General features: G+C 40.0%; 1 protein-coding gene across 2 annotated transcripts in view; it reads right to left on the bottom strand.

Annotated features, from left to right (window-relative positions):
* Positions 1-2,186: 2,186 nt before the first annotated feature.
* Positions 2,187-18,719, bottom strand: part of ANAPC5 (anaphase promoting complex subunit 5) — a 43,813-nt gene continuing 27,280 nt past the window's right edge. For both annotated transcript variants that reach the window (XM_042910956.1, XM_042910957.1), the window contains 6 exons: positions 15,335-15,409; positions 12,246-12,367; positions 11,670-11,777; positions 11,439-11,586; positions 2,912-3,074; positions 2,187-2,510 (listed from right to left, as the gene is read on the bottom strand). In XM_042910956.1, coding sequence (XP_042766890.1) covers positions 2,299-2,510; positions 2,912-3,074; positions 11,439-11,586; positions 11,670-11,777; positions 12,246-12,367; positions 15,335-15,409 — 828 coding nt within the window. In that variant the 3' untranslated portion in view covers positions 2,187-2,298. The remainder of the gene's footprint in view (positions 2,511-2,911; positions 3,075-11,438; positions 11,587-11,669; positions 11,778-12,245; positions 12,368-15,334; positions 15,410-18,719) is intronic.

Genomic DNA, 18,719 nt, shown 5'->3' with positions numbered 1-18,719 from the left:
ATGAACTGGAAAAGAATGTTCACAAAAACATTACAGTGCTTTTCAAAACTCCAGGAACAGGCAGCTCTAGGGTAATGTAGCGACTGGGTTGGATTCCCAGCTCTGCAACCTACCAGCTGTGTGGCCTTGGGTGAATGAGCGACTTAATCTCCTTATGCCTCGGTTTCCAGTCTGTTAAACGGGATTAATGCTGTAGCCAACTTCTTAGGATTGTTGTAAAGATTAAATGTATTAGTATATTTACATAAATTACAACAGGGCAGTCTGTTAAGTGTTAAAATATTTGCTCCCATTTGCCCCAGGCCTGGAAACACTCAACACCAAACCTGCTGGTAGAGTTCCCACCATGCCAGGCCACTGGCTTGGGTCACTACACCTTTCTTCTCTGTAAGTTCTCTGGTGTAGACCCGAAGGGCCACTGGCTATATAGCTTCAATTCCCTCCTCACCAAACCCTTTCCCCGTTTAAACAAATCATCATTTTGTTACACTCCTATATTAAACCACCCATAATTACACCAGTCTGACTCTTCCCTCACCAAATGCTCCACCAGGAAAAAAGCCAATGAGTTGTAACCCAGCTATGAATGTGGGGGTCACTCTGCTGTTTCCAACTGAATTGTGCCGCTTACCTGGTTTAATGCTCTACTTAATAGAGGCTTTGTATTTTTACTTTGCACTGGCCCCACAAATCATGTAGTTAGTCCTGGTCAGATCTGATGATTTCTGGTTTTTAATGTTTATGCATGAGGGGTCGGCTGAGCAATGTTGTCCCATCTCTTGAGCCTTCTTACACTGAGACAGAGTGATCACTTCTTAGGCTAGAAAGACTGTAGTTTAAATACATGGGCCAAAACTGACATCAGATGAGAGACTAGATTTGGAAGAATAAAAAGAAACTGGTAATTGTGGTTACTACCTGGGAGGAAGAATTACTTTTTACTATACAGCCTTTAAGAATATTTAATTTTTACTATCTCCATATATAACCTTTCAAATTAATTTAAGATTTTTAATTTTTTTTAACATTTATTTATTTTTGAGACAGAAAGAGAGCATGAATGGGGGAGGGTCAGAGAGAGAGGGAGACACAGAATCTGAAGCAGGCTCCAGGCTCCAAGCTGTCAGCACAGAGCCCAACGGGGGTCTTGAACTCACGGACCATGAGATCACGACCTGAGCCGAAGTCGGACGCTCAACCAACTGAGCCACCCAGGCGCCCCTAATTTAAGATTTTTAAACATCAACATACCACTTACTGTCTCTATCTCTACAGAGTCTCTTGTTTCCAGAGCGGCTGTCTTTAGCCGGCAAATGCTCCCTATGAGTGGGAGTTGTTTTACGCTGTTTCAAAGAGCCCTGGAGATAAATTATTTCCCATCCGAAGGTTTAAATTTAACGGAGAAAGAGCCAATGATAGAAGCTGAAAAATTTGGTTGGTTCCTTGTTGCTGTTTTGGACTTGAAACAGAGTGATTTTCCTGTGAACACTGAGGGATAAGATAAATTTGCAAAGCAATAACTGGTTCTGCTTAATGGCAGGGTTGAGATGCGTAAATTAGATACTCTACATATTTGAGTGATAGCATCCACACACCTCTGAGCTTTAGACCTTTTCTTAATTTATAATCCCCTCATTCATAATGAATTCCTAGACTTGTTATCATCATCTTTCATTTATATAGTTAAAGAGAGAAGAAGTACAGTAATGTAGAAGACAGAAGAAAACAAATACCCAGAAAGTGACTGAAATCTGTTTCTTGTCATTGGTCCAAAAACCATAAAAAGATCTTTTCCTTCTTAATTTCCAGTCAAGAACCAACATGTGCTTACAAGCACACACAGGCCCACCACAACCCCCCAGCTCAGTCCAACAAAGCAGGGAAGCTTCAGAAAGAAAATCTAAGTCTTAGAGAAACCTCCACTGACCCCCTGGAGAGACCTGCCGATACTCAGAAGAGCTGATGTCTGAGCATAGGTGCTAAATACAAACTCCCGTGATGATGCAGAATGTGCACAGATCCTAAGAAGATACTGGCAACTTTGCCCAGAGAGAACATAACCTTTAACACTTGTAATAGCTTATTAATAAAACAGCTGTTTATCAACAAAAAGTTGGTATCTTTTGCTATCAAAAAGAAAAGGGAGAAAACAAGTATGTATATTCTAGCAACAAAATAAGACAAACTAATCAGAATGCAGTTTATTGATAAGACAGACATCAAATACATCATTTACATGGAGGGAGGGGAAGTCCAAAATCTTATATTCTGTATAGCGGCCCAGCAGGGATGCTCTCACTAGAGATGATTTATCAAGGGCACCCCATGAGAGGGCAGTTCCTGATGCAGCTGCCGGAAGAGCATCGCGCATCGGTTCCTCTCCTGGGTCTTCCCCAAGGTGTGGTAGAGTCTGGCCTGGAAGTAAACAACATCTCTGATTTGCTCTTTGCAGTCGACCTTTGCAAAATAGTTCTTGGCTTCATTGAGATTCTCAATGGCTGCCTCCAGAGCTGACGGAAAATGGGAAAAAAGCACACATGTTTAACTCAACACTTTGCATACAGTTTTCAAAACCTGACATCTACTTTCATTGGGTTAACATGTACCAGAGACACTTTTATACTCTACTCTTTGAGAAGAAAAAAGTACACTAGGGGTAGGTTTTAAAAAAGGCCTTTAGTCCTGATTTCCAGCCTGGTACTTGGTTCTGTAGGGTTAAAATAATCATTTACTTGCCCTCAACCTTCACACCAAGCATGCATGTCAAAGCACTTTAAATACTGCATAAATCTTAACATGTATTTGAGAACTTAAATACTATCCCAAATTTAATGTCTTCCTTCTTCTGGGTCCTAAATTTAATTTTTTTTCTGCAATAGTATTGCATAGCAATCTTTGTATGGTTCCCTACCTTCTGCTTTCTTTGGTGGATCATAAGCAGCTGCTGAAGCCACCTGGCACTTGGCCACCAAGAACATGGCGCGGCCTTTGTCCAGGACAGCCCCGTCAGCCAAGATGGGTTCAATGGCCATGTGGAGAAGACTTAAGGCCTGTTCTGGGATTCCAAGGATGAGCTGAAAAAGAAACATTGTGGTACTGTACTTACCCACACCCACTGCCCACTACAGAAAAGGCTTCATTTCTGAACCTTCTTTCCTGAATGGCCATGTCTGCCTTATGTTTTCCCCGACATGTACTACATTTAATATGCACCACACTCCTAGAAAACACTGTATGACAATCTGACTTCAGATTATGATGGATATAGCAGGTAGTAGTTATTCACACTATAGGAAGGTTTTTGTCTTTACAACAACATTCAGAATCAATATCCTTTAGCTTGGTGATTCCAAAGTGTTAAACTTATTGTGCAAGAATCATTGGGAGAAGGGGAACCACTAAGAAATAACTCGAAAGTATACTGTAAAATAAACAAGAAACATCCATTTAACACAAAAGAAACAGTAATGGAGGAACCGAGGAACAAAAGAGATATAAGAAATATATAGAAAAAAATAGCAAAATAGAAGTCCTTTCAAATCTATAATTACATTAAATATAAATGAATTAAACTCTTCAGTTAAAAAGCAGAGATTAGCAGAGTAGATTTAAAAGAAACATGATCTGACTATATGCTATCTACAAGGAGACTCACTCTTGGTTAAAAGACACAAATAGGCTTAAAAAAAAAAAAGACACAAATAGGCTGAAAGTAAAAGGACATAAAAGAGATACTCCATACAAACAGTAGCCAGAAGATAGCTGGAGTGACTACACTTATATCAAACAAAACAGACTTTAAGTCAAAAACTGTTACAAAAGACAAAGGACATTATATACTGCTAACGGGTCAATTCATCAAGAAGACACAATTATAAACACATATACACCAAAGAACAGAACTTGGTAAATTCTACGAAACATTTAAAGAAGAATTAACACCAATCCTTCTCACTCTTCCAAAAATAGAAGAGAAAGGAACTCACTTTGTAAGGCCACTGTTACCCTAATACCAAAGCAAAATAAAGATATCATAAGGAAAGAAAACTACAGACCAATATCCCTTATGAATACACATGCAAAAATCCTCAACAAATACTAGCAAACCAAATCCAATAGCATATTAAAAGGATCATACACGGGGGCACCTGGGTGGCTCAGTCGGTGAAGTGTCTAACTCTTGATTTTGGCTCAGGTCATAATCTCACAGTTGTGAGATCAAGTCTTGCATCAAGCCCCACACTGGGGTCTGTGCTGGCCATGAAGCCTGCTTAAGATTCTCTCTCCCTTTGCCCCTCCCCCACTCACTCTCTCAAAAAAACAAAAAATCATACATCATAATCAAGTAGGATTTATCCCAAGAATGCAATAGTAGTTCAATATGTGAAAAAATCAATGTAATATACAATATTAATAGAATAAAGGAAAAATACCACATGATCTACTCAATTGATATAGAAAAAGCATTTCACAAAACCCCAACAGCTTTTCATGATAAAAATATTCAGGAGTAGAAGGGAACTTCCTCAACTTAGTACCAGTGCATCTATGCAAAATCCACAGTTAACATCATAGTTAAAAATGAAAGACTGAAGGATGTCCACTCTCACCACTGTTAACATAGTGTTGGAAGTGCTAGCATCACAATCAGACAACAAAAGGAAATCAAAGGCATCAAAATTGGCAAAGATGAAGTCAAGCTTTCACTTTTTGCAAATGACATGATATTATACATGGAAAATCGGACAGACTCCACCAAAAGTCTGATAGAACTGATACATGAATTCAGCAAAGTTGCAGGATACAACATCAATGTACAGAAATCAGTTGCATTCTTATACACTAATAATGAAGCAACAGAAAGACAAATAAAGAAACTGATCCCATTCATAATTGCACCAAGAAGCATAAAATACCTAGGAATAAATCTAACCAAAGATGTACAAGATCTGTCTGCTGAAAACTATAGAAAGCTTATGAAGGGAATTGAAGAAGATATAAAGAAATGGAAAAACATTCCATGCTCATGGGTTGGAAGAATAAGTATTGTTAAAATGTCAATACTACCCAAAGCTATCTACACATTCAATGCAATCCCAATCAAAATTGCACCAGCATTCTTCTCGAAGCTAGAACAAGCAATCCTAAAATTCATATGGAACCACAAAAGGCCCCGAATAGCCAAAGTAATTTTGAAGAAGAAGACCAAAGAAGGAGGCATCACAATCCCAGACTTTAGCCTCTACTACAAAGCTGTAATCATCAAGACAGCATGGTATTGGCACAAAAACAGACACACAGACCAATGGAATAGAATAGAAACCCCAGAACTAGACTCGCAAAAGTATGGCCAACTAATCTTTGACAAAGCAGGAGAGAATATCCAATGGAAAAAAGACAGTCTCTTTAACAAATGGTGCTGGGAGAACTGGACAGCAACATGCAGAAGAATGAAACTAGACCACTTCCTTACACCATTCACAAAAATAAACTCAAAACGAATAAAGGACCTGAATGTGAGACAGGAAACCATCAAAACCCTAGAGGAGAAAGCAGGAAAAGACCTCTCTGACCTCAGCCATAGCAATCTCTTACTCGACACATCCCCAAAGGCAAGGGAATTAAAAGCAAAAATGAATTACTGGGACCTTATGAAGATAAAAAGCTTCTGCACAGCAAAGGAAACAATCAACAAAACTAAAAGGCAACCAATGGAATGGGAAAAGATATTTGCAAATGACATATCGGACAAAGGGCTAGTATCCAAAATCTATAAAGAGCTCACCAAACTCCACACCCAAAAAACAAATAATCCAGTGAAGAAATGGGCAGAAAACATGAATAGACACTTCTCTAAAGAAGATATCCAGATGGCCAACAGGCACATGAAAAGATGCTCAACGTCGCTCCTCATCAGGGAAATACAAATCAAAACCACACTCAGATATCACCTCACGCCAGTCAGAGTGGCCAAAATGAACAAATCAGGAGACTATAGATGCTGGAGAGGATGTGGAGAAACGGGAACCCTCTTGCACTGTTGGTGGGAATGCAAACTGGTGCAGCCACTCTGGAAAACAGTGTGGAGGTTCCTCAAAAAATTAAAAATAGACCTACCCTATGACCCAGCAGTAGCACTGCTAAGAATTTACCCAAGGGATACAGGAGTACTGATGCATAGGGGCACTTGTACCCCAATGTTTATAGCAGCACTCTCAACAATAGCCAAATGATGGAAAGAGCCTAAATGTCCATCAACTGATGAATGGATAAAGAAACTGTGGTTTATATACACAATGGAGTACTACGTGGCAATGAGAAAGAATGAAATATGGCCCTTTGTAGCAACGTGGATGGAACTGGAGAGTGTGATGCTAAGTGAAATAAGCCATACAGAGAAAGACAGATACCATATGGTTTCACTCTTATGTGGATCCTGAGAAACTTAACAGAAATCCATGGGGGAGGGGAAGAAAAAAAAAAAAAAAGAGGTTAGAGTGGGAGAGAGCTAAAGCATAAGAGACTCTTAAAAACTGAGAACTGAGGGTTGATGGGGGGTGGGAGGGAGGGGAGGGGAGGTGATGGGCATTGAAGAGGGCATCTTTTGGGATGAGCACTGGGTGTTGTATGGAAACCAATTTGACAATAAATTTCATATATTAAATAAATAAATAAATAAATAAATAAATAAATAAATAAAGTACATTAACAGAAAAAAAAAAAAAAAAATGAAAGACTGAAATCATGCCCCTAAGATCAGGAGCAAAAACAAGTATGTACATTCTTGCCACTTCTATTCAGCACTGTTCTGAAAGTTCTACATGGGGCAATTGGGCAAGAAAAAGAAATGAAAGGCATTCAAATTGCAATGGAAGAAGTAAAACTCTGTATTTGCAGAGTTACATGATCTTATATACAGAAAACTTCTAAAGAATCCTTAAAAACCTGTAACAGGTATTAAGCAAGTTCAGCAAAGTTGCAGGATGTAAGATCAATATACACTAGCAATGAACAATCCAAAAATAAAATTAATTTTTAAAATTCCATTTATGATAGCATCAAAAAGAATAAAATACTTAAGAATAAATTTAGCTAAGAAACTGTAAGAATTGTACACTGAAAACTAGAAGACACTATTGAAGACATGAAAGAAGACCTGGGGGGCGGGGGGAGCACCTGGATGGCTCAGTCGGTTAAGCATCCAACTCTTGATTTCAGCTCAGGTCATGATCTCACAATCCGTGCGTTCAAGCCCTGCATCGGGCTCTGCACTAACAGTGTGGAGCCTGCTTGGGATTCTCTCTCTCTCTGCCCCTCCCCTGCTTGCTCTCTCTCCTCTCAAAATAAATAAATAAAATAAAAAACTAAAAAGAAGACCTAGGGCACCTGGGTGACTCAGCTCGTTAAGCATCCAACTCCTGATTTTGGCTCAGATCATGATCTCATGGTTCATGAGTTCGATCCCCACACTGGGCTCTGCGCTGGCAGCAAAGAACCTGCTTAGGATTCTCTCTCTCCCTTCCTCTCTCTCTGCTCCTCCCTGCCTCAAAATAAATAAGTAAACTTAAAAAAAAAAAAAAAAAAAAGAAAAAGAAAAAGAAATTAAAGAAGACCTAAAAAAAAAAAGACAGCCTGTGTTAATGGACTGGAAGATTTAATAGTGTGAAGATGGTAACACTCTCCAAATTCATCTACAGATTGAACACATTCCTTATCAAAACTCTAAATACTATTTTTACTGAAATGGACAAGCTATTCTAAAATTCATATGGAATTCCAAGAGAATACCAACAGCCAAAATGATCTTGAAAAAAGAAGCACAAAATTAGAGAACTCTTACTTCCATCCTAATTTTAAATTTACTACAAAGATATAATAATCAAACAGTGTGGTATTATCATAAGGACAGATCAATGGAATAGAACTGAGAGTGCAGAAATAAACCCATACATTAATGATCAATATTTTTGACATGGATGCCAAGACTACTCAATGGGAAAATAACAGTGTTTTCAACAAGTAGTGCTTTGACACCGGGATATCCATATGTGAAAGAATAAAGCTGGACTCCTACCTCATGCCATATATAAAAATTAACTCAAAAATAGGGCACTTGGGTGGCTCAGTTGGTTGGGCATCTGAATCCTGATTTTAGCTTGGGTCATGATCTTAGGGTTTGTTTGCTTGGGATTCTCCCTCCCCTCTCTCTCTGCCCCTCCCCTGCTCTCTCCCGCTCTCAAAATAAATAAATAAACTTTAAAAAAATTAACTCTAAATTGATCAAAGACCTAAATGGAAGAGCTAAAACTATTCAAAACCTTAGAAGGAAACATAAGTATAAATCTTTGTGAACTTGGATTAAGCAACAGTTTCTTAAGGAGAACATCAAAAGCACAAGCAACAGGGGTGCATGGGTGGCTCAGTCAGTTGAGTTCTGACTTCAGTTCAGGTCATGATCTCATGGCTCATGAGTTCAATCCCCTTGTCAGGCTCTGAGAGGCTCTGTGCTGACAGCTTACAGCCTGGAGCCTGCTTTGGATTCTGTGTCTCCCTCTCTCCCTGGCCCTCCCCTGCCTGTGCTCTGTCTTTCTCTCTCTCTCTCAAAAATAAGTAAACCAAAAAAACAAAAACCAAAGAACTTAAAAAAAAAAAAAGCACAAGCAGCAAAAGAAAAAAAAGGATAAATTGGATTTCATCAAATTTTAAAACTTTAGTGCATCAAAGGACATGATCAAGAAAGTAAAAAGACAACCCCGAGAAAAGAACATATTTCCAAATCATGTATCTGACAAGGGTCTAGTATTCAGAATATACAAAACAATCTTACAACTGAACATCAAAAAGACAATAACCCAATTAAAAAGTGGATAAAGGACTTAGACATGTCTCCAAAGAATATATACAAATGGCCAAGAGCACACAAAAAGATGCTCAATATCATGAGTTATTAGAAAAATACAAATCAAAACCACAATGAGATAGAACTTTATAGTCAGATGGGTATAATACCAAAAAAAAAAAAAAAAGGAAAATAACAAGTACTGGCAAGAACATGGAAAAACTGGAACCTTCATACATTGCTGGTGAGAAGAGATGGTGCAGTCACTGTGGAAGTTTGGTGGTTCCACAAAAAGTTAGATATGGAATTATCATGACCCAGCAATTCTACTCTTAAGTAAATCCAAGAGAAATGAAAACATGTAACTACACAAAAACTTATACGTGAATGTTAAAAGCAGCTATTCAGGGGCACCTGGGTGGCTCAGTTGGTTAAGCATCTGACTCTTGATTTCAGCTCAGATCATGATCTCATAGTTCGTGGGATCTAGTGGGATCTAGCTCCAAGTTGGGCTCTGCGCTGACAGTGCAAAGCCTGCTTGGGATATTCTCTCTCCCTCTCTCTCTAAATAAATAAACAATTTAAAATAATTTTTTAAAGCAGCTATTTATAATAGCTGACCCAAATGTCTACCAACTGATGGACAAAATGTAGTCTATACATCCAATGGAGTATTATTCAGCCATTAAAAGGAATGAAGCGGGGCACCTGGGTGGCTCAGTCGGTTAAGCTTCCCACTCTTCATTTCAGCTCAGGTCATGATCTCACAGTTCATGGGTTTGAGTCCCGCTTCAGGCTCCACACTGATAGTGTGGAGTCTGCTTTGGATTCTCTCTCTCCTCTCTTTGGCACTCTCTCTCTCAAAATAAATAAATAAACTTAAAATAAATAAAAGAATAAAAGAATAAATAAATAATAAAAGGAATGAAGCAGTGACACATGCTGAACGTCCCATTCAACATGAATGAACCCTGAAAACATCTTACGAAGTGAAGAAGCCAGACTACATAAGGCCAGATATTGTATGATTCTATTTATATGAAAGATCCGGAATAGGCAAACCCACAGAGGCAGAAAGTAGCTTGGTGGTTAATGGGAGTTACTACTTAATGAGTCCAGGTTTCTTTTCAGAATGATGAAGATATTCTGAAATTAAACAGTGTTGATGGCTGCAAAACACTTTAAATATTCTTAAAACCACTGAATTGTACCCTTTAAAATGATTAAAATGGTAAATTTTATGTTACGTGAATTTTATCTTAATTGAGAAAAAAAATCACTAGAGCTGGAAAACAGATTAGAGTCCTCTGCTCCTTCCCTAGAGATTCTGACTCCATGTTTCAAGGCAAAGCCAGATATGTAGATTTTTTTTTAATGTTTATTTATTTTTGAGAGAAGGAAAGCACAAGTGGAGGAGGGGCAGAGAAAGAGGGAGACACAATCAGGATCCAAAGCGGGCTCTGTGCTCATAGCAGAGAGCCTAATGTGGGACTTGAACCAGGAACTCCAAGATCATGACTTGAGCTGAAGTCGGATACTTAACCAACTGAGCCACCCAGGTGCCCCCAGATATGTAGATATTTTTTAAATCTTCCCAATTTTTTTTCTTGCTTCTTTTTTTTAATGTTTTGTTTATTTTTTGAGAGAGAGAGAGAGCATAAGCAGGGAAGAGGCAGAGAGATAGGGGGACAGAGGATCTGAAGCGGGCCCTGCACTGACAGGCTGTCTGGGGCTCAAACTCACAAACCTTGAAATCATGACCTGAGCGGAAGTCAGATGCTCAGCCAACTGAGCCACCCAGGTGCCCCTTTTCTTTCTATCTGTAAAGTTTATTTATTTATTTTGAGAGAGAAGGAAAAAGCACGAGTAGGGTAGGAACAGAGAGACCAGGAAGATAGAGAATGCCAAGCAGGTTCCACGATGTCAGCACAGAGCCAGCCCAATGCAGGGCTTGAACCCACAAACCATAATGTAAAACATGATCTGAGCCAAAATCAAGAGTCCGACACTCAACGGACTGAGCCACGCAGGTGCCCCTTCCTAATTAATCTAATGCATGGTTTGGGAAATCTCTGCTTTAGTTAGTAAATTCTCCTAGCGCCAGTGAGTTCAAAATGCATTCATTCAATAAATATTTATTAAAAGCCTATTATGTAGAGGTCCTACTAGGTACCAGAAGATACAGCAAGGAGAAAACAAAGTCCCTTTTCTCACCGCCTTTACATTCCTCAGGGGGAGACAGTAAACAAACATAAAATACCTTTTAACTTCCAAAACCTTTCAATGAACACACAACTTCCTCATTTCTTTATTTATCCCCTTGTTAATCAAGCAGAGCTCTGGGCCAGCTAAATCATTAATATGATGCAAGTGTCCTCGATGAATGGGTGCATCCCCTTTATTAGATACACAGCTCGGTATAGCCACCAGGTTCACAGCTTCAGACTTCCCTGGAGGGCTTACACAATGAGACTGTATTCCCAGACTTCAGTATTAAGAAGTCAAAGCTCATTATTATCCCTTTCAAAACCGAAAAGCAGTAACAGACTAAGCAGTTCTTGAGCACAAATATGTGCTATAAAAACAGAGATCAGCTTACCTGAGCAAAAGCCAAGTTCAGCACCGTTTCGGAGGCCAAGTACTGTAACCGGTACTCCTTGGAGAGGGCCAGAGCCTGCAGGAGCACAGGCAGCGCGATGGTAGGGGAGGAAGACCGCCAGTATAGCTCGGCCACAGACAGCAGGACACTGCCCACAAAGAGGAAGACATGGGATGAGAAGATCCAGCACAAAGGACCACCTGTAGGAAATGTTCAAGGGACCTCCCTTACCTGATCACCATTTCTGTATTCCTGATTTTCTGACAATGAATCAACAATTTTTGCAAAAGCTTGTGCGCCTCTGACATTTGGTTCTGAGCTTGTAGTACAATTGCTTTTCTGACACAGAAACAAAATAAACAAATGGTTATGCTGATATTTTACCAGGGTTGCAAGTATAGTCACTTTCAGGGTTACAATCTACTTCCTCAATTAGACTGTAAACCTTCCAAGGGGAAGAACTTTGCCTGATACAATTTTTGTTAAAAGAGGAGAAAAAAAAGTGTGCGTGTGTGTGTGTGTGTGTGTAAACACATGTGTATACACCCCCCCCCCCCCGGCACCCCCCCCACACACACACAAGAAAAAAACAAGTCTGGAATTACAGATATTAGAATGTTCGTGATTTTCTCTGGGTGATACTTATTTTCTCCCTATTACTCATCTGTATTTTCTAATTTCCTGTAATAAATAGGAAAAAAAAGTTTTTTCCTAAGCTAAAGTTAATAAATTAATACACACAAAAATAAGAATAAAGCCATTTAAGAACTACCTTATTCTGGGGCTGGAATCTTCAAAGTTTCTTACCTGTATACACCCTCTATGCTGTTAAGAGCTGTGATTCCTGTAACAAGTGAATCAGCCAAATGGTATTTGCCATCATTCATTGCTCTGTCAAACTGTATTTTTTGATCACATAGCATCCATAGCTAATAAGAAAAAAAAAATTGAGAACAAAATGCAAGTGTTCACCTCGTTGAATATTCAACAGATATAAAAATACTTCAACATTTTTGAGATTTAAAAATTTTTTATAAATATTTCAAGGATGTAAAAAAGTCCTAAGAATGAAGTAACAAACACATGTGTGCCAATCACCAACTTTGTCAAAACACAACATTTTGATTTGCTTCAGATATTACTGCATACTAACAAAGTCTTTTGCAAATTCCATTCCTCTCTTTCTTTATCCAAAGTAAGCACCTGGGGCACCTGGGTGTCTCAGTTGTTAAGTGTCTGACTTCAGCTCAGGTCATGATCTAATGGTTTGTGAGTTTGAGTCCCGCATTGGGTAAACACGAGCCCCGCTTCTCTCTGTCTCTCTCTCCCTCTCCCTCTGTCTCTCTCTATGTCTCTCTCTGCCCCTCCTGAGATTCTCTCTTTCTCTGCCCCTTGCTCACTGGCGCCTTCTTTTTCTCTCTCTCAAAAACAAACAAACAAATAAATAAATAAAACCAAAGTAAGCACCTGATTTGGTGTTTATCATTCCCATTCATGTTTTTATACTATTACAGCATATTTTCTTACCCTTAAACAATATATAGTATGATCTTGTAGGTTTTTAAATTTTGCAGAAAGTAAATACTGCTGTACTTTATGTATCCTTTGACAACTTGCTCTTAAGCTCAACAGTATTTTTCTGGGACTTACACATGTTTTGTGTGTGTGTGTGTGTGTGTGTGTGTGTTTATTCAGTATGAAATTTATTGTCAAATTGGTTTCCATACAACACCCAGTGCTCATCCCAACAGGTGCCCTCCTCAATGTCCATCACCCACTTTCCCCTCCCTCCCACCCCCCAGACTTACACATGTTAATACAAGTAGCTCTAGTTCATCCTTTCCACTAACGAATAGTTCTCAATTATACGAATATCTGTTCTCACAATGATGAGTATTTAGGTAGTGCCAATTTTTCACTCTTCTGAACAATGCTGCAATCAACATTCTCGTGCATCTCTGCTGGTGCAAGAGTTTATGTCAGGTCTACAGCAAGCAGTGGAAACATGGGTGGAGGACATACACAACTTCAATTCAATACAGTGCCCATTTGTTCTTCAAGTGGGTTATACCAATTTATACTTCCCACCAGTAATATCCTTGCCAACACTTGGTACTGTCAGATATTCTACCTTTGGCCAATCTGATAGGTATGAAATATCTCATTACTGTTGTCTGGTATTTCCCTGACTGCCAGCCAGACTGAGCATCTTGTCATATACCTACTGGCCATATATGTTTTTTCTGTGAACTGTGAATTGCCTTTTTTTTTTCTTCAACAGCTAGAACTGTCACCAAAACTGTTCCATTGCATTAGCACTGCCACAGAACCACCTTAATTCTTTCGTTCCCACATCATCCTTAGGTGCTATCATCTCCCATCTTCTATCTTATGTGCAGACCACCTTCCCAGCTGGGCACTTTGAATTCAGATCATAGCCTGCTGAAGGCAGCGATGAGGCCCAAGCACACTTCACACGCAGAGGGGCACCCACACTATAGCTAATGCCACGGAGCCAACAACCTGTGGGAGTGGCAGCCTCAGTGACCAGCACTAGGAGACTCCCAGGCCATGGTCTCTTAAGATTTCAAATTCTCTAATCCATTGAAGACTAAACTTGGAAAGGGAGGGAAGAAGAAGGGGCTCCTGTAACAGGTTTCTCAGCCCCATTAGAGATAGATAAAGTGCAATAAGGAACACAGGGCCTGGGACTGCTTTATAAAATTAATTCAATTCCCTCTGGGCACAACATCTTCCCAAAGGTTATTTAATTCTGGGAGGAAGAGATTAGAGTTGCCAAGTAAGAGACACAGCACCAAACTGAGACCTAATTCTGATCTGTCCATGGACATGGATGATTTTCTTTTCTTATTTCCACACAATTAGAGATATAAGGAATACAAACTTAAAACCATGAAGACAGAGAGAAAAAAAGTTCCCTAAATAAATCTTTAAATCTTGTATCAGAGGGGCGCCTGGGTGGCGCAGTCGGTTAAGTGTCCGACTTCAGCCAGGTCACGATCTCGCGTTCCGTGAGTTCGAGCCCTGCGTCAGGCTCTGGGCTGATGGCTGATGGCTCGGAGCCTGGAGCCTGTTTCCGATTCTGTGTCTCCCTCTCTCTCTGCCCCTCCCCCGTTCATGCTCTGTCTCTCTCTGTCCCAAAAATAAATAAAAAACGTTGAAAAAAAAAAATTAAAAAAAAAAAAATCTTGTATCAGAGTTTATTTTTCTGCCTTTTTTTTTTTTTAATATTTGCTTATTTTTGAGAGAAGGAGAGGGAGAGAGCGAGTGAGCGCACATGTGCATGCGCGCAAGTGGGGGAGGGGCAGAGAGAGGGAGACACAGAATCCCAAGCAGGCTCCAGGCTCTGAGCTGTCGGCACAGAGCCCAACATGGGGCTCACACTCAAGAACTGTGAGATCATGACCTGAGCCAAAGTCAAACACTTAACCAACTGAGCCACCCATGCATCCCTCTGCCTTCTTTTTATTTTTTTAAAGTTTGTTTATTTATTTTGAGAGAGAGAGAGAGAGAGAGAGAGAGAGAGGGCAAGTGTGGGAGAGGCAGACAGGGAGAGAGAGAATCCCAAGCAGCCCCTGTGCTATCAGCATGGAGCCCGATGCGGGGCTCAATCCCACAAATCCTGAGATCATGACCTGAGCCAAAATCAAGAGTCAAACACTCAAACGACTAAGCCACCCAGGCACCCATTCTCTGCCTTGCACAGAGCTTAGAGGCTGGTATGCATCTATATTGACCTCAATGCACAGATAACACAGAAAGGAACCAAGACACAAGAAACCGAGAGGAAGCCTTAAAATATTCCACTCTGACAACAATACAGTAAAAACGGTCTCCTCAGAAATAAATCGGATGCCATGCAAAAGTCAGATTACCTGGGCATGCTGACTATTTGGCGGGAATCGTTCCTTCAAATGCTTCAACACTTCCGAAGCTGCGGCAAAACAGCCCTAAATGGAAACACACGAACTGATGAACACACCTGTGTTGAAACTACATTGGCTACACCACTCATAGGATGTTGCTATGATTCACCTGCTTGTGGTACAGCACCCTGGAAGACATGAAGCAGAGACTGTCATACATCAGGGGGTCATTTTTTTTTTTTTAGGTTCTAGTATATTTTGTTCATTAAAAATTTTTTTTAATTTTTTTTAACGCTTATTCATTTTTGAGAGAGAGGGAGAGACAGAGAGTGGGTGGGGGAGGGGCAGAGAAAGAGGGAAGCACAGAGTCTGAAGCAGGGTCCAAGCTCTGGGCTGTCAGCACAGAGCCCGACGTGGGGCTTGAACTCACCAACCATGAGAATATGACCTGAGCCAAAGTTGGATATTTAACTGATGAGCCACCCCCTAAATTTTTTTTTTAATTACACATGTAACGAATGCATGTTCACTCTAGGAAAAAAACTTACAAAATACATGTAAACAATAAGAAAAAGGCCAATTTTAATTTCACCAAAGATAATCACAGGAATGTTTGGGCACATATCCTTCTAAACTTCTCTTATGCACATAAATAAAAACATACACATATTCTAAAAAAAGGCATACATGCTATTTTTGTAAATTACCTAGAACACTGTTTACTACATGGTAGGCATATTTTTTGACTGACTCAATCTTTCCAGTGTTAACAAATACAAAGTTATATCATCATAGTATTTTATTAGGTAAATGAACTATGATACATCTAAATGACCTCCTAGTTTGGGATAGTTTGGTCGTTTCTAATTTTTTCCATTTTAAGGATGCTACAGCGAATATCCTGGTGCACACACCTTTGTGTAACTGTCCACTTGTCCAGTCCTTTCCTTAGGATAAGACCTTTGAAGTGGAACTGGCTGGTCAAATGGTAGGCACTCCTAAGCCCTTTGATACACAGTGCTAAACTACCCTCCGGAAATGTACCGAGAACGTTCATAACAGCCTTCTATGTCTTTCTCCTACCACAATTTTTAAGCATTGCCTATTTGGTGAAACTAGTATTTCACTGTATTAATATGAATTTCTTTAATGACTAAATTGAAAATTTTTCATGTTCTCTGGTCATATATATTTTTTCTGTGAATACATATTCATCTTTTTTTATACCCTTATGTTCCTGCAATGTTTTTTATTGACTCCAAAAGCTTTTCAATGTGTCCTAATCCTTTGATTAGATGATATACCTTCTGTCTACAGAGAAGCTCAGTTAGACCAAAAGTGAACTTTTATTTGAAGTAAATTAAGTAGAAATTACACTGAATTATAATAAAACATCGATAATCTTTTTATTCTTAGGACTTTTATGGCCAGTCTTGCCAGTTATTTCCACTGACTGCCAGAGGGAGTTGGGCATGCGGATCGAGGTGGGTTGTCAAAACTTTAGGCCAAGTAGAGAGACACACATTGCAGTATCCCCCAAAACACCCCCCACTGTGACCTGCCTCTCCTTAGGCTGGAAGAATACCAGATGGTCTAGAATCACACAAAAAGAGCAAGAGGCTGGCTGTCTTACTACTTCCTCTGGGTTACAGGAGGAAGGTTAGGAACTGCAATTCAGACCCTGTAACTTTTTTGTAGGTTCACTCACACCCAAGTCATGGCCATACCAAAGTACAGCAGCACCCAGTTTATTTGGAGGTCAATTTCAGAACACAATTCGAAGCACACATAAAGGAAATAAAAGAGCAAATGGAGATTCATGATAAAGCTGTCTTCTCCACAGTTGGCCAACTCAGTTTCACAGGTGCCTCCCTAACGTGTATAATTAAAAATGCGACAATCATCAGCCCTGTGGGTACAGCTACCTGGTTGATGTCCTAACACTAGAAAAGTCTTTCCAAGACAGATTGAGGAGAAGGCGGGAGGAGACTGAATTGAAATTAAGAAGCCACTGCCTAGGAGCCCTGGGTGGCTCAGTCGGTTAAGCATCTGACTACGGCTCAGGTCATGATCTCACGGCTCATGGGTTCAAGCCCCACATAGGGCTCCATGTGGACAGAGCAGAGCCTGGAGCCTGCTTCGGATTCTGTATCTCCCCCTCTCTGCCCCTCCCCCGCTCACGATCTGTTTCTCTCTCTCTCTCTCTCAAAAACAAAGAAACATTAATAAAACTTTTTTTAAAAAAGAAGAAGCCACTGCCTATGTTGTAGCTGTGCAATACTAAAGTTCCCCAACACATCCTGGCCACTGGAGCCAGGCAATGATGGGTCAGCAGGTTTTTCACATAAGCCTAGGGATATAAGGGAGATGAAGATGGAAATACTAATACAGATCCAACAGCAAGAAAAATCCCCCAGGAAAAATCATAGACGTCTAATAATTGGCCTTGGAGAAAGCTTCAGGGTTTAGACATTGAGCCAAGACCAAGATTTTTTTAAGTAGATTTTCAGTCCAGAAGAAAAAAAAAATCATTTCTATCCTACATAACTCAAAGGGAATTGAAAGGAAGTTATCCACTGTGTAAGGCTGGGGTTGGTGGGGAGAATCTGACTTCAAATAGCCATATGGGAAAACTTAAAGTGGCATGTGAATTATATCTCAATGAAGTTGTTGGGGAAAAAAAGTCGCACGAGGCTCACACCAAACCTTAACTAAAGGTTCATCGATTCATTCATTACCAGTTGCTCCACTTAACCATGGTACCAGGAGAGGAAAAGAGATGTTAAAGAGGTTCCAGTGTCATTAAACGGGTGGGGGAGAACCAAGAATGAGATGAACGTGCAGATTCCTGGGGAAAGCAAATGGCAAGTGCAGCTAGCTGGCAGCTGTTTTGCTGTCAGAAAGTGTGGGTGATGCTTCCCAGGTGCAGGAAGAAGGCAGCTGATGAAGGTGCATGTGGGACCCATCAGCCAGAGTCCATCCATCCCCTGTGTCTCCAGAGATACCGAAAGGATAGTAAAATGCTAAAATAAGTTTAGTGGAAGGAAGTATTTATAGACTTCTGAAAGGGTGGACACCATCCATAGATCCTCAGGTTGCAGATTAGGGAATACTGAGTGCTATCATACAATCTAACAATAATGGACGCCACAGAGAAGTGGAAAACTGTTATATGATCAAGGAAATGCACTTATAGCCAAGGCAGTGCTTACTGAGATACAGAGCTTGGGTAAGAGGTTTCCCTGACTCCTTTCCCATGAAAGGAGACATTTTGGAGCAAAGGAGAGAGAAAGCCTACAGCAGCATGACAAACCCTTTAATCAATCCCCTATAAACACAATCCTGTAAAATTACAAGGTTACATCCAATTCCCACCGTCCTTCTTAGGAGCCAA

The sequence above is a fragment of the Panthera leo genome, chromosome D3 (assembly GCF_018350215.1).
Source record: "Panthera leo isolate Ple1 chromosome D3, P.leo_Ple1_pat1.1, whole genome shotgun sequence".
Taxonomy (NCBI): domain Eukaryota; kingdom Metazoa; phylum Chordata; class Mammalia; order Carnivora; family Felidae; genus Panthera; species Panthera leo.
This window is presented reverse-complemented; position numbering and strand designations above follow the sequence as displayed.